The sequence below is a fragment of the Mastigoproctus giganteus genome, chromosome 7 (assembly GCF_048544385.1).
Source record: "Mastigoproctus giganteus isolate SK-2022 chromosome 7, ASM4854438v1, whole genome shotgun sequence".
Lineage (NCBI taxonomy): Eukaryota > Metazoa > Arthropoda > Arachnida > Uropygi > Thelyphonidae > Mastigoproctus > Mastigoproctus giganteus.
The window spans coordinates 226,664,514-226,679,525 of record NC_143581.1 but is presented as its reverse complement, the minus strand read 5'-3'; the positions used below and the strand labels follow the sequence as shown (position 1 = coordinate 226,679,525).

Genomic DNA, 15,012 nt, shown 5'->3' with positions numbered 1-15,012 from the left:
CATTTGCTCGAATAAATATCACTAGGAGGAAAACTTTTCTAACGTATAGAGAGATAATGCAAACTTTTTTTTATTATTATCCAGTGAACATTGTGGTGTTTTCTTTTTTTATACCAATTTTTTACCAAATTATAATGCAGCTTCTACTAGATAAATATGGTCTGTACTTGTTAACAGGAGAGACTGCTTCTATAGGTATGGGATACACTTAAATAGAAAAGGTGCAAGAATATTTGCTGATGCTGTCGAGGCAGTGTTAGGTGGGTCGGAAAACTGCTAGCTTGGGGGGATACAAGGACTAATAGATTAACAGTAGCCACTGGCAGAGGTGAAAGTGATTCTTGCATTGCTTCTATTGGAATGAGCAGTAGCCTGAAAAACAAGATGCAGAATATTTTAGAGACTGCTGGGAGTCATTGCGGTACAAGTAAACACATGGGTTGTGTTAGGGTAGCTAAGAATAGAAACAGGTGTATGTATACTTACGTGTACACCAATGCTAGGAGTTTAGTAAATAAATTTGATGAATTTGAGGTATTGCTCAAAACATCAAAAGCAGATATTGTTGGGATATCAGAGACGTGGTGTCACAAAGATATGAGGAATGCAGAACTGGAATTTGGGGAGTACAATGTGTACAGAAAGGATAGATATTAGTAAATTTATAAGAGGAGTTTACCTCAATATAGTACGTGGAACACTTCCGTATGATACCCTCCAGAAATTAAAACGGAAAAAACGAAAAAATCGACAACTTACCGGTACATTAAAGTAAAATATAAATAATTAAAGTAAAATATAAATAATTAAATAATCAATTTAACACAATTCAAAATCAATTCAAAACAATTAAAATTCAAATTAACGCAATTAAAAGAATCTAACGAAAATATTCAAAACGATTTTCCTTCCTGAAGCTGACAATGCTTTTCGACCGACTGTCGTGATCACAGGAATGAAAATTATCGAAACAGGCTAAACCTGCAACTTAAATAGTGATTATGTGTCTTCGCGCATGCGCGTAAAGGTCCACGCATCGGAGATCAAATATGGCCGCCGAACATTAACAGAATTCTCGTGTAATTTAATTTCAACGGTTTCTGCAATTAATAGTCGCGTATAATTACGTTGAACGTTAAGTATTTTGGCCTCGTTAAATAAAAAAGTATGTTTTTCGTTAATGGCATGAAAGGCTAATTCTGACGCTGCTGAACGAGAAGCACGAACAGAGGCTTCGTGTTGATTTACACGGATATTAAGAGAAAACCGCGTGGAACCCTGATAAGACGAGTCGCAATCACCGCAAGAAATGTTGTATACTAGATCATTAATTTGTGTTGCGAACGCCGAAAGAACCGAGCGATTGTTCAGTATAGTGTGTAACTTCCGTATAGGCCTAGCTATAATTTTAAATTCGGTATCTTTAAAGAATCTGTTAAGCTGTTTGTGCCACTGTTCAACATATGGGACAGAAATAAAGTATTTTTTGATATTACTATTGTTGATTGGTGCAGTATTTTGTATCCCATCCTTAGCTTGTACCCTAATTCGATTTATTGTGTTAATGGGATAACCCCTGTTCAAGAATCTGCTAGTTAATATTTGTATTTCTGAGTCTAAAGCAGAATCCGTCGTTGAATATTTATAGGCATTTAGAAATTGATTAAAGATAATCGATCTTTTGTAGGTGAACGGGTGGTAGCTATTATAATGTAGAAGCATACCGGTGTTAGTGGGTTTTCGATAGATGCTAAATTGTATTTTGTTCGAGTCCCGGGTAAGCGTGAAATTTAGAAAGTTTAATGACTTAGTATCCGTATCTTCCCTTTCCAATGTAAATTTGAGTCTAGAATGAATATTGTTAAACGAATGTAAAATATCTTGGATAGTACTACTATCGGTAATAACTAGAACATCGTCTAAATACCTCCCATAGTATGTGATACGGGGACGAAAAGGTGTCAAATGTATCTGCTCAATCGTTGAGAGATAGATCTCTGACATTAAGCCACTCAGGCTCAAACCCATTGGTAATCCAAAAATTTGTTTGTACACCTTGTCTCGAAAGGTGATGTAGTTAGCCTCAACTAATAGTTTAATTAAGTGAAAAATCTCCTTTATAGGCAGCTTCGTATAATTAATCGGTGTCGAGTTTTTATTTAACATATCCCAAATAATATCTAATGTGTATTCAACGTTTACATTCGTATATAATGATGTAACATCTAATGAGAATAAATTGTCATTGTCGCCGAGTCTACAGTCTTTAAGATTATTAAATAATGTATCGTAATTCTTAATCCCAAATTGTATAACCTGTCTAAAAGGTTTTATAATGTTATATACATGTGTGGCTAAGGCTGAAAATGCCGAGTTCCTGTAGGAAACAATAGGTCGAATCGGAAATCCAGGCTTGTGTAATTTTACCTGACCAAAAAGTGCAGGAATATTGTATGTTCTGGACTTCAATTCCTTCAACTGAACCATAGTAATGTAGTCGTTTTTACGATATGTGGTTAACGTTTTATTGTATTGATTTACCAAATTGGTAAACAGTGTCGGGTCCACTTCACAATAAGTGGAGCTATCAGATACAACTGAATCTAACTTATTAATATAATCATGTTTATCTAGTATTACCACTGTATCTCCTTTATCTGCCCTCTGTATAATAATGTCCTTATTTTCTCGAAGTTCTCGTAAAGCTGAACTGTCATGTGTATTCAATTTAGGAAGTCGTGTTTCTTTTATGTTATTCACTACTTGGTTAACTTGTTGAATAAATACATCTTTTTGTGGAACACTACGAAGTCCAAATTCAAAATCAATTACGCATTGTTTTTTTGGCAGCTTTCGAGGTGGAAAATTATAATTTAATCCTTTGGATAAAAGTGAAATCTGGTCCTGCGATAGTGTACACGAGGAAAGATTTGTAACCTGTTGATATGTCGGTTCGTTGGATACTGGGTGAGGGGGTGTTCGTGAACTAGCCGACATATTCTGTGGTAGTGCGTTATGTGTCTGTGGGGGGGATGTCACCCAACTCGTGTGAACTTGGTCGCAAGCTCGCGACAATGTGTTAGAATTCGTATGAACGTGTCTTGAACTATTCGATAATGTTTGCAACTTATTAACGTGTCTGTTTTTTATTTCTGAGGCTTGTGCTACCCGTCGCAAATCTATGGAGGTCTTCAATACAGACCAATCGTTCGGATGTAGATAATTTTTTAATTTATCGCGAAGCTTCCTAACCTGGGAAAGGTATTTTTGTTTATCCGAATATCGAGATTTTAAGGCAAGCTTAACAATATTACGTGATGTCGCCAGTGATAGTTGTTTTATGCCTGAAATTTTTTGATTTAAATTCACCCTGGCAAACTTCGGAACGATGTTGTTTTGAAGGCAATATTTTAGGAAAGAAATATGGTAACTTTGGGCCGAGTACCTTAGTGTAGATTTAATGTAATTTTGTACCAAGCCATTCAAAAAATCTCCCATAATTGTGTGTATCGATTGTATACTACTGGAGAGACCGGAAGTGAATGAAATAGTCAATAAGAGTATGAAAATTAATTAGATAGTATGAATCAGAGCTGTAATACTCAATATGTTCTACGTTGATAATAATATTAGTAAATTTATAAGAGGAGTTTACCTCAATATAGTACGTGGAACACTTCCGTATGATACCCTCCAGAAATTAAAACGGAAAAAACGAAAAAATCGACAACTTACCGGTACATTAAAGTAAAATATAAATAATTAAAGTAAAATATAAATAATTAAATAATCAATTTAACACAATTCAAAATCAATTCAAAACAATTAAAATTCAAATTAACGCAATTAAAAGAATCTAACGAAAATATTCAAAACGATTTTCCTTCCTGAAGCTGACAATGCTTTTCGACCGACTGTCGTGATCACAGGAATGAAAATTATCGAAACAGGCTAAACCTGCAACTTAAAAAAAAAAAAAAAAAAAAAAAAGATGTATTTATTCAACAAGTTAACCAAGTAGTGAATAACATAAAAGAAACACGACTTCCTAAATTGAATACACATGACAGTTCAGCTTTACGAGAACTTCGAGAAAATAAGGACATTATTATACAGAGGGCAGATAAAGGAGATACAGTGGTAATACTAGATAAACATGATTATATTAATAAGTTAGATTCAGTTGTATCTGATAGCTCCACTTATTGTGAAGTGGACCCGACACTGTTTACCAATTTGGTAAATCAATACAATAAAACGTTAACCACATATCGTAAAAACGACTACATTACTATGGTTCAGTTGAAGGAATTGAAGTCCAGAACATACAATATTCCTGCACTTTTTGGTCAGGTAAAATTACACAAGCCTGGATTTCCGATTCGACCTATTGTTTCCTACAGGAACTCGGCATTTTCAGCCTTAGCCACACATGTATATAACATTATAAAACCTTTTAGACAGGTTATACAATTTGGGATTAAGAATTACGATACATTATTTAATAATCTTAAAGACTGTAGACTCGGCGACAATGACAATTTATTCTCATTAGATGTTACATCATTATATACGAATGTAAACGTTGAATACACATTAGATATTATTTGGGATATGTTAAATAAAAACTCGACACCGATTAATTATACGAAGCTGCCTATAAAGGAGATTTTTCACTTAATTAAACTATTAGTTGAGGCTAACTACATCACCTTTCGAGACAAGGTGTACAAACAAATTTTTGGATTACCAATGGGTTTGAGCCTGAGTGGCTTAATGTCAGAGATCTATCTCTCAACGATTGAGCAGATACATTTGACACCTTTTCGTCCCCGTATCACATACTATGGGAGGTATTTAGACGATGTTCTAGTTATTACCGATAGTAGTACTATCCAAGATATTTTACATTCGTTTAACAATATTCATTCTAGACTCAAATTTACATTGGAAAGGGAAGATACGGATACTAAGTCATTAAACTTTCTAAATTTCACGCTTACCCGGGACTCGAACAAAATACAATTTAGCATCTATCGAAAACCCACTAACACCGGTATGCTTCTACATTATAATAGCTACCACCCGTTCACCTACAAAAGATCGATTATCTTTAATCAATTTCTAAATGCCTATAAATATTCAACGACGGATTCTGCTTTAGACTCAGAAATACAAATATTAACTAGCAGATTCTTGAACAGGGGTTATCCCATTAACACAATAAATCGAATTAGGGTACAAGCTAAGGATGGGATACAAAATACTGCACCAATCAACAATAGTAATATCAAAAAATACTTTATTTCTGTCCCATATGTTGAACAGTGGCACAAACAGCTTAACAGATTCTTTAAAGATACCGAATTTAAAATTATAGCTAGGCCTATACGGAAGTTACACACTATACTGAACAATCGCTCGGTTCTTTCGGCGTTCGCAACACAAATTAATGATCTAGTATACAACATTTCTTGCGGTGATTGCGACTCGTCTTATCAGGGTTCCACGCGGTTTTCTCTTAATATCCGTGTAAATCAACACGAAGCCTCTGTTCGTGCTTCTCGTTCAGCAGCGTCAGAATTAGCCTTTCATGCCATTAACGAAAAACATACTTTTTTATTTAACGAGGCCAAAATACTTAACGTTCAACGTAATTATACGCGACTATTAATTGCAGAAACCGTTGAAATTAAATTACACGAGAATTCTGTTAATGTTCGGCGGCCATATTTGATCTCCGATGCGTGGACCTTTACGCGCATGCGCGAAGACACATAATCACTATTTAAGTTGCAGGTTTAGCCTGTTTCGATAATTTTCATTCCTGTGATCACGACAGTCGGTCGAAAAGCATTGTCAGCTTCAGGAAGGAAAATCGTTTTGAATATTTTCGTTAGATTCTTTTAATTGCGTTAATTTGAATTTTAATTGTTTTGAATTGATTTTGAATTGTGTTAAATTGATTATTTAATTATTTATATTTTACTTTAATTATTTATATTTTACTTTAATGTACCGGTAAGTTGTCGATTTTTTCGTTTTTTCCGTTTTAATTTCTGGAGGGTATCATACGGAAGTGTTCCACGTACTATATTGAGGTAAACTCCTCTTATAAATTTACTAATATTATTATCAACGTAGAACATATTGAGTATTACAGCTCTGATTCATACTATCTAAGAAAGGATAGATAGGATAGGAAGGAAGGAGGGGTTATGCTATTAGTTAAGAAACACATAAAATCCAAGGAAGTGAAGCCAGTCGACATTGCTGGACAGTGCAGTGTCGAGTCAGTTTGGTGTGGCATAAGCATTGGGAGATCAAAATTGAGGGTAGGAGTGTGCTATAGGCCTAATGACTCTGATGAGTATAATAAGAAACTGTACAGGGAAATAGAGTGGGCCAGTAAATCAGAGAGTCTTATAACGGGGGATTTTAATTTCTCAGATATTGACTGGAATTTGTGGGTTGGTCACTCACACACTAGCAAGGCTTTTGTGGATTTATAGGATGATTGTTTTCTACATCAGCATGTTCGGGAAGCAGCTAGAGGGAGTAATACTCTTGATCTGATTCAGTAGTAATTCTTCATGTATTAAGAATCTGCAGATAAAGGAACCACTAGGTGGCAGTGATCACAGTGTGCTGAAGTGGGATTTACTCAAAGAGGTAACTACCATCAGGGGTAAAGGGAAGGGTTTTTGCTTTCATAAAGGCGACTACAGTGGTCTGAGACAGTATTTAAATTCTATACAGTGGGACCAACTGATGATGTTATCAACAGCAAATTCAAAATGGGAAGCATTCAAAGAACTTATCTTGGAAGCTACTAGGCTTCACCTACCAACTAAGAAATATTGTTCAAGATATAGGCCTAAATGGATGTCAGATGAACTAATGAGACATATGGCAGAGAAGAAAAATGCATGGGATACATATAAATTAACATGTGACACAGAAGCCTATGATAGATATAAGCTGATCTGTAACCAAGTTACAAAGGAGTTTAGGCAATCAAAGGCAGATTACGAGAAATCTTTGGCAAAGGATGCAAAGAATAACAGCAAAGAGTTCTTTATTTATGTAAACTCTAGAAGGAAGGGGATGAATCAGATTGGTCCACTTGATATCGATTTTTCAACTGTTGATGATCCTGCTCAGATAGCTAACAAACTAAATGAATATTTTGCATCGACATTCAGACATGAGGAATTATTCAGCGAGGGGAACGCCAGAGGTGTATTCAACTCTGGCAGTAAGCTAGATAATCTTGTAATAACTGAGAGTAAAGTGGAGGAGAAATTGTTGAAGATAAACACAAGAAAAGCACCTGAGGTGGATGGGATCTATCCAGTTATATTAAAGGAGGCAGCAAAGGAAGTAAGCAAACCCTTAGCCATAATTATGAGAGCTTCCTTGGACTCAGGAGAGGTACCCATGGACTGGAGATGTGCAAATGTAGCCCCAATTAACAAAGGAGGATCAAAGGCTGACACAAGTAATTATAGACCTGTGAGCTTAACTTCTGTTCCAGGAAAATTAATGGAGGCACTGGTTAAAGAAGCACTGCAGGATCATCTAGACAAGACTTCAGTTATTGCTCGGACACAGCATGGTTTTGTTAAAGGAAAGTCTTGCCTGACTAATTTGATGGATACTATGATGCAGTCACAAACGAACTGAATGCAGGGAATAACTTTGATATTATATTTTTGGATCTTAGAAAGGCTTTTGATACTGTTGCACATGGAAGACTGCTGCACAAATTGGAGCAGTTTGACATTGGAGGCAAATTGCTGCTATGGATAAAGGGATGGTTGAGTGGGAGAAGACAGAGAGTGGTAATCAATGGACACTGCTCATCGTGGACCAATGTTATTAGTGGAGACCCTCAGGGTTCAGTATTGGGTCCATTATTGTTTTCTGTATTTATAAATGATATTGATGATGATATATCAAGCTTAATGTCCAAGTTTGCAGACGATACAAAGGTTGGCAGGGTTGTTAAGGACACTACTGACGCTATGCTGCTGCACCAGGATCTGGAAAGGTTGAGCAGATGGGCTGAGAGGTGGCAAATGAAGTTTAACATTGACAAATGTAAAGTACTACATATGGGAAACAGTAACCCCAGAGCAACCTATCAACTCTGTTTTATTACACTGACAGTGGTAGAGAATGAAAAGGACCTGGAGGTTATTGTGCAGACAGATATGAAGTTCTCTGAGCAGTGCAGATGGGCTGCAAGAGTAGCTCATGGTGTCTTTTCAATGATATACAGGAATTTTTCTAGCAGGGATAAGGAGGTGATTATTCCTTTGTATAAGGCAATGGTCAGGCCACACCTTGAGTACTGTATACAGGTCTGGAGGCCTCATTTCAAGAAGGATGTAGAGCTGCTGGAATGAGTACAGAGATGGGCAACAAGATTAGTGAATGGAACAAAGGGTTGCTCTTACGAAGAAAGAATTAAGTTTTGCAAATTACAGTGTCTGGAGACTAGGCACCGGCGGGGTGATCTGATAGAGGTGCATAAAGCCTTGAATGGTTTGAGCATTCTCAATGCCGATGGGATTCTTTCTCTTGCTCAGAATAATCACCTGAGAGGGCATAAATTCAGATTGAGGAAAGACATATGTAGAATAGATGTGTGGAAATTTGCCTTTAGCCGGCGGGTAGTTGGTTGGTGGAACTGACTTCTATCCCTTGTTGTGGAAGTTGATAGCCTAAATAAATTTAAGGCTCAGCTGGACAGGTATTTCGAACGAACGGAGGGGTGAAATTGAAGTGTGTGTGTGTGTGTGTGTGTGTGTGTGTGTGTTTTGGCTGATGCTGCATAAGCTTGCTTTCTTGCATCATATGCCTCTACTAATGCTAATGCTAAAATTTCATTGAAATGTTTTTAGTCGATACAATACATGTTGAAGGAAGGAAGGATATATAATTTTTTTTCTTTACAAAAAAAAAAAAAAAATTCTCTGTCTGTCTTGTTGAATGTTTCTTATTTATTGTACTTATTTGAAATCATTATTCTGGAAAGTTGTAGTAAAACAAAACAGCTATAACTCTTTCTTTTGCCAAAGATAATTCATTATAGTAGTGTTCGATTCGTTGGTTGATTGGGAATTTATTTGACACATCAGCAGCTATGGCCATAGTGCACCAAGTAGTGTTGGAGTGGAGAAGTTCTCTGCATCTGTAGACCGTAAGTAAGTGCCAATATTTCCAAAGGGGATCATCTGATGACAGTGCCACTTAGAAGATGAGTTGATGAGCAGTATGTAAGGACCATATTGATAGTATTCATTGTGGTAAACAGCAACTAGTGCATGCTTTTTTTTTGGTTACAAGATATGATCCATGTGAAGTTTGATAGCAGTTTTCAGGAGTTTATAACACAGATATTATTGGAAGTATTTTCTTGAAATTTTGTTAGAAGATGAAATATACTCCAGGAAATTTGCTATACCAATATGATTTCTAAAAAAAAACAACTGTATTCTTAAATAAGCAACAGCTGCCATTAGCTGATTCGCTACCATTAGTGTTTGGAACACAAATGCTGGTAAAATCAAACAAATGAAAAATTTGTGAGTGCAATGCCCCCTGTTTTCCTTGGAAATAATTAAAAAAGCCTTATTAATATTTCATTTTGATCCTGTATTTTTTGCTGTTTGCACAATAACTAATAGTGATTTCTGGAATTTTGAATGGGGAGATCAAAGAAAACATTTTTGTTGACAGCATTGGGGCTTTCAGCAGTGTGGACAGAGCAGATGAATAGCATGAAATTGTTGAAATTTGATATAGGTTTGTTTATACCCATTCAGGCTGATAGAGCATAGATGGCAGCATCAGAATAGCTTTGAAATTCAGAGGAGGAGGAGGAGGTCATCACATCTTTCAGCCATTGTTATTTGATTTTGACTTACAAAAGTCAAAATCAAAGAAATTCTCTAATTCAGAAGTTGATGAAATTGAATTAAATGATGCATTGATAGGTGTAAAGGATATTGCTTAAAAAAAAGTAATGAATTTTATTTTTTAACTGTGTTTTATGAATTTTTTCTGTTTTTTTAAAAAAAAACTTTGGTTTAGCTTTCTGTAATAATTTTATGATAAGCTGAGAAATCAAGTCAAAATAAGAATCAATTAATATTTAAAAACATTTTATGCACAAAGGGTTCATTTTAACAAAAACTTAAATTTCACAAAGAAACTTGCTCTACATAACCCACCCCTAATGAAAACTGACTGTGGGAAGTCAATACACACGCATTTGGGAAATTCACTTGTGATATGGTTAAAAATACATTATTCCATTATAACAACAGAGTTATAATATTAAGATTCTAATCCTGAAAAATGGGAGTTATAATTATTGCTTTCAGTTGAGTTGCCTAGTTATTATTATTATGGTACATAGACTATTGAAAAACATGGTAAGCCAGGAGGAATAATCCCTTCCATTGTTTCTACTGATAGTGTTGGTATAGTCTTTTCTTACATGGAACATGTCCATAAAGTCACATTTTTTGTGATGCCTTTTTATTCAGATCTTTGGTTTTATTTATGTCAAATTTCAATGCAATATTGCCTACCACTATAATAATGAGAAATGCAAATTAAAACAAAACTCCATATACAAAAGGACTATAGTAACACCCTCAATAGAAACATAGTCTTAACTGTGTCTACAATAATGTCAGGAGTGTCATCAGTAAAATAGGTGAATTTGAACTCCTGGTTAGGACAAGTAATGCTGACATAATAGGGCTAGCAGAAATGTGGTGCCCCCTGGAAATTGGGATTGACAAGCATTTGTTAGTTGGAAGATGAAGAAATTTGTTAGAGTAATAAAAATTAAAGTTACGGGTTTTAATTTCAGAAAGGGGACTATGACATTTTAAGGCATTATGTGGCATCTAATAATTGGGCAGATTTCTGACATTATAATAAGGAATACCATTAAAGCAATAATCACAGAAGCCACAAGTGCATATACTATTAAGAAAATATAGCATGAGGAGACTGCCAAAATGGAGCTGGCCAGTCTAATAGAGTAGAAAAAGATAGTGCTGGAAAGTCACAGAGCGCGAGGAAAAGTACTGAAGCCTACAATGACTACAAGTTGATCTGTAATAGAACAACATATAAGGTTAGTGAGGCCAAGGCTGAATATGAGAAAGCACTAGCTGAGAGAGCAAAGAATAGGAAGGAGATTTTTGTGTATACAAAATACAAAGAAGAAAAAGAAAATGAATTAGGCCAGACCCTTCTGTACTGGGTGTGGGAAAGTCTTAGATAACCCAGCTGATGCTATTGATGAATTGAATAGATACTTTGCATTGATCTTTACTGACAATAGAAACCTTCATGCCGAGGAGAGGTGCAAATCAGGTTGAGACACATGAAATTAGTGATTACAAAATTACATATGACTATTTATTAGTAAAACGTTTTAGCCTAAAACTGAGTGAAGCTCCTGGAGTTGATGGCATATATACAATAATTTTGAGGGAGGAGAGGCAGCCAGTGTAGAGAAGTGCCAACATATCACCAATACATAAAGGTTGTTCTAAGAGAGAAGTCAGTAACTATGGACTGGCTGGTCTGACTTTGGTGGTAGGGAAAATCTTGGAGGCGATCATTAAGAGTGCAGTTCAGGAATAGTTAGATAGAAATGTATTCTGAAGGACACATCACATGGTTTTGTTAAGGGAAAATCATGTTTGACTAATTGGTAAGCTAGTTTTACACAGTTACCCATGAGCTAGATGGAAGAACAATTTTGGCATAGTTTATTTGGATTTTAGCAAGGCCTTTGATTCAGTCTCTCATCAGAGGTTACTGTATAAGCTGGAACACGTTTGGGATTACTGGAAAGATTCTATGATGGATTGCAGAGTGGCTGCAGAGCAGAAGGCAGAGGGTTGTGATTTATGGATATTCTTCAGGTTGGTGTAATGTCAGGAGTGGGGTTCTCCAAGGATTGGTTCTTGTACCACCATTGTTTCTGATTTTCATAAACAATATTGATGAATGAATAAATAGTGTGATGTCAAAATTTACAGATGATCTATAGATTGGGAGAGTCATTAATGATCAGTGCCAAGTGGTGCTCCTTCAGAATGACTCGAACAGTCTTCAAGAATGGTCATAAAAGTGTCAGCCATGTTTTAATGCAGCAAAATGCAAGGTCTTACACTTGGGGAATAGTATCCCAGAATAACTTATACACTTGGTGGGGTGAAATTAAAAACAGTGGAAGAATAAAGGGGTTTGGGAATTATGATATAGACAGATATGAAGTTTTCTGAGCAGTGTTAACAGGTGTCTAGGAAAGCCCATGGTGTCCTATCAATGATTTATCAAGCGGTCTTATAGAGATAGGGAGGTTATAATCCCAGTGTATAAGGCAATTGTAAGACTGCATTTGGAATACTGTGTCCAAGTATGGACACCTCAGCTGGAAAAAAGACATCAAGCTTCTTGAGGTGTGATTGGTGAAAGGGTGACCGTAAGAGGAAAGATTTCGATTATGTAGACTATAGAGCTCTGCAAACAGACACCTTATAAGTGACCTGATTAAGATTTATAAGACTCTGAGAGTGGTTAGTAAAAGAATGAAGGTGGAACTTTTACTATTATAAAGAATTCCAGAGCTAGGGGCTATAAATTTAAATTACAGGAACTCACCGGCTTACGTAACACTTGACTTATGGAAATTCGACTTTACATAAGTTTTTGCCGGCTGGTGTAAACTTAAAAAAAATTGTGGAAATGTATTTTGCATCCCATAGGAATAAATGGAGGTATAGTGACAATATCGTAATGTGAACCCAATAACACATTGTTTTTTTTTTTTTTTTTTTTGTAATTCGTTCCAAGACCTTGGAAGTTGAAAATTTCGCTGTATAACTAAGCTATTTATCTCTCTAAAATTTCGGTCATTTTTATAATGGAAATTGCACTGCACTTTGATCGTTATCATGTGTTCTGTTATAAGAATCAATTTTGAATGCGTTTTGTGATATTTTTCAAAAACACATTTCTGGAGGTCAATACCATAAAAGAGACAAATAAATTTTCAGAACCTTCTCTTCATTCCTATTTACGTATTACAATGATGAAGGGAAAGTGACTAACGAAAAGTGCAAGTGCTGGCAGTGCTAGGAAACAAAACGAAACAAAATTGATTTAGAAATGAAGATGATTAATTAAGAAGTACGAAGTATGACAAAGTTTGTCATCTATTGCACGAAATTAGGTCTTGCTGCTTCAACAGTGAATACTATTTTAAGGGACAGTGCATGTATAAAAGAACATGTTAAAGGATCAACGTATTTCACACTGGGGCCAGTCTGCCCCAACAGTGATCACAAAACAGTGTTCAGATGCTATATCGAAGATGGAAAAGCTATTAATATGGATGGAAAATCAGATTCAGAAGCGGGTGCCCCTGAGTCCAATGGTCATTCAAGCAAAAGCAAGAAGTATTTATGAGGATATTAAGGATAAATACAGTGAACCCCAACCCAAGTTCGTGGCAAGCAATGGGTGGTTTATACGTTCAAACATCACGCTGGTTTCCAAGATGTTAAAGTCGCCAATGCCAATTCTGCAGCTAAAGAGAAATTTTGTGATGTGTTGGAAAAAGCCGCTTCTAAATCTCTACAGCTCTCAACTTCTGCAGCAGCATGCTTATTAGCTGGAGAGTTAATTCTGGCAATGATGCTCGAAAAGTAAAACTTGCTGACAATTTTGCCTATCTCCTCTCTCTTTTTGTAATTTTATAATTTTGAAATTTTTGTAATTTTGTACACTTTTGTAATTTTTCCTGCACATGAGATAAAAAAAAAATTGAATAATTCTATTTACATGATCATCGATCATTTCTTTTTTGCTTCTATCAAATTCAGCGCGCATAGTTGCGAGTGCGGAATTTCTCTAAATGCTTATTTAGGGAAATTCCGACTTACATAGCGTTTTCTTTTAGCCAGCAAGTTGTTGATTGCTGGAACAAGTTGCCTCCACAGGTAGTTGAGGTTGACAGTTTGAAGAAATTCATAGGTTAACCAGACAGTTACATATGTGAGGTGCTAATTATTTTCTTATCTACTTTTATTTTGGCTGATGCAGCAAAAGCCTGTGGCTTCCTTGCACTATATGGCAGATGTTTATACTAATATGCTAACATTTCAGGATAACCATTTCTCCTGCATGGATTACGTTCAATGTTAAAAGAAGCAACTCAACAATAAGATTGCTGACCAACTCCCAGGCTTGATCAAAATTCAGAGCATGAAATAGCCAAGAGAACTCCAGAAATGCTGAACAAACAACTTCACCAAGTAATAATATCTGCAGCAAGCATACATCTTGCAGTCAACTCAAGCAATTGGAGCAAGGACCCGTGACTTTCCTTCCCATCCTAGATGTTAAGGTTTAACATCAGGCTGGCTGTAAAGAGAGGGCTTCCTCCTGCAAACCCTCAGGTATCCCATGATTAAGGCTGCTAAACAGTAGACCTAACCATGTGAACAAAATTTTGCGAGTTTAATGTCAATTAAAATCATGCTGAAAAATCCATAAGTTGATCAAACCAAAAATTACTTTGAGGATTTAAAAAAAACAAAAAAAAAAAAAAAACTGGCTGCCTGCAGTTAGCCCATTCTTCCAGAAAGCTTTCTGCATACTACAGATTGGTCCAAAAAATAGCAAAAACTCCAAGTTTTGAAGTTTGTCCATGCTGATTTTAACATGTTTAATACATATTTCAAAGTAATAGTTAATTTGATTAATCTTAAATGAATTTTTCTGTACGTATAAATTCTTATTCCTAGGATTTTGTTATTTCAGGAATGCTGATTGCAGGATTTGTTTTAAGAAATGTTCCTTATATTGATGTAGCTAAAGATATAAATCCTCAGTGGGCATCTGAACTAAGGTAAAAATAAATTATTATTAGTATTAGCAAAATGATGCAAAAAATCAAAACTTAAATAA

The 15,012-nt window shown here is 35.6% G+C and overlaps 1 protein-coding gene across 3 annotated transcripts in view; it reads left to right on the top strand.

Annotated features, from left to right (window-relative positions):
• LOC150083736 (sodium/hydrogen exchanger 9B2-like) overlaps positions 1-15,012 on the top strand; it is a 163,394-nt gene that overhangs the window by 75,631 nt on the left and 72,751 nt on the right. For all 3 annotated transcript variants that reach the window (XM_090378182.1, XM_090378183.1, XM_090378181.1), the window contains exon 5: positions 14,866-14,953. In XM_090378182.1, coding sequence (XP_090234308.1) covers positions 14,866-14,953 — 88 coding nt within the window. The remainder of the gene's footprint in view (positions 1-14,865; positions 14,954-15,012) is intronic.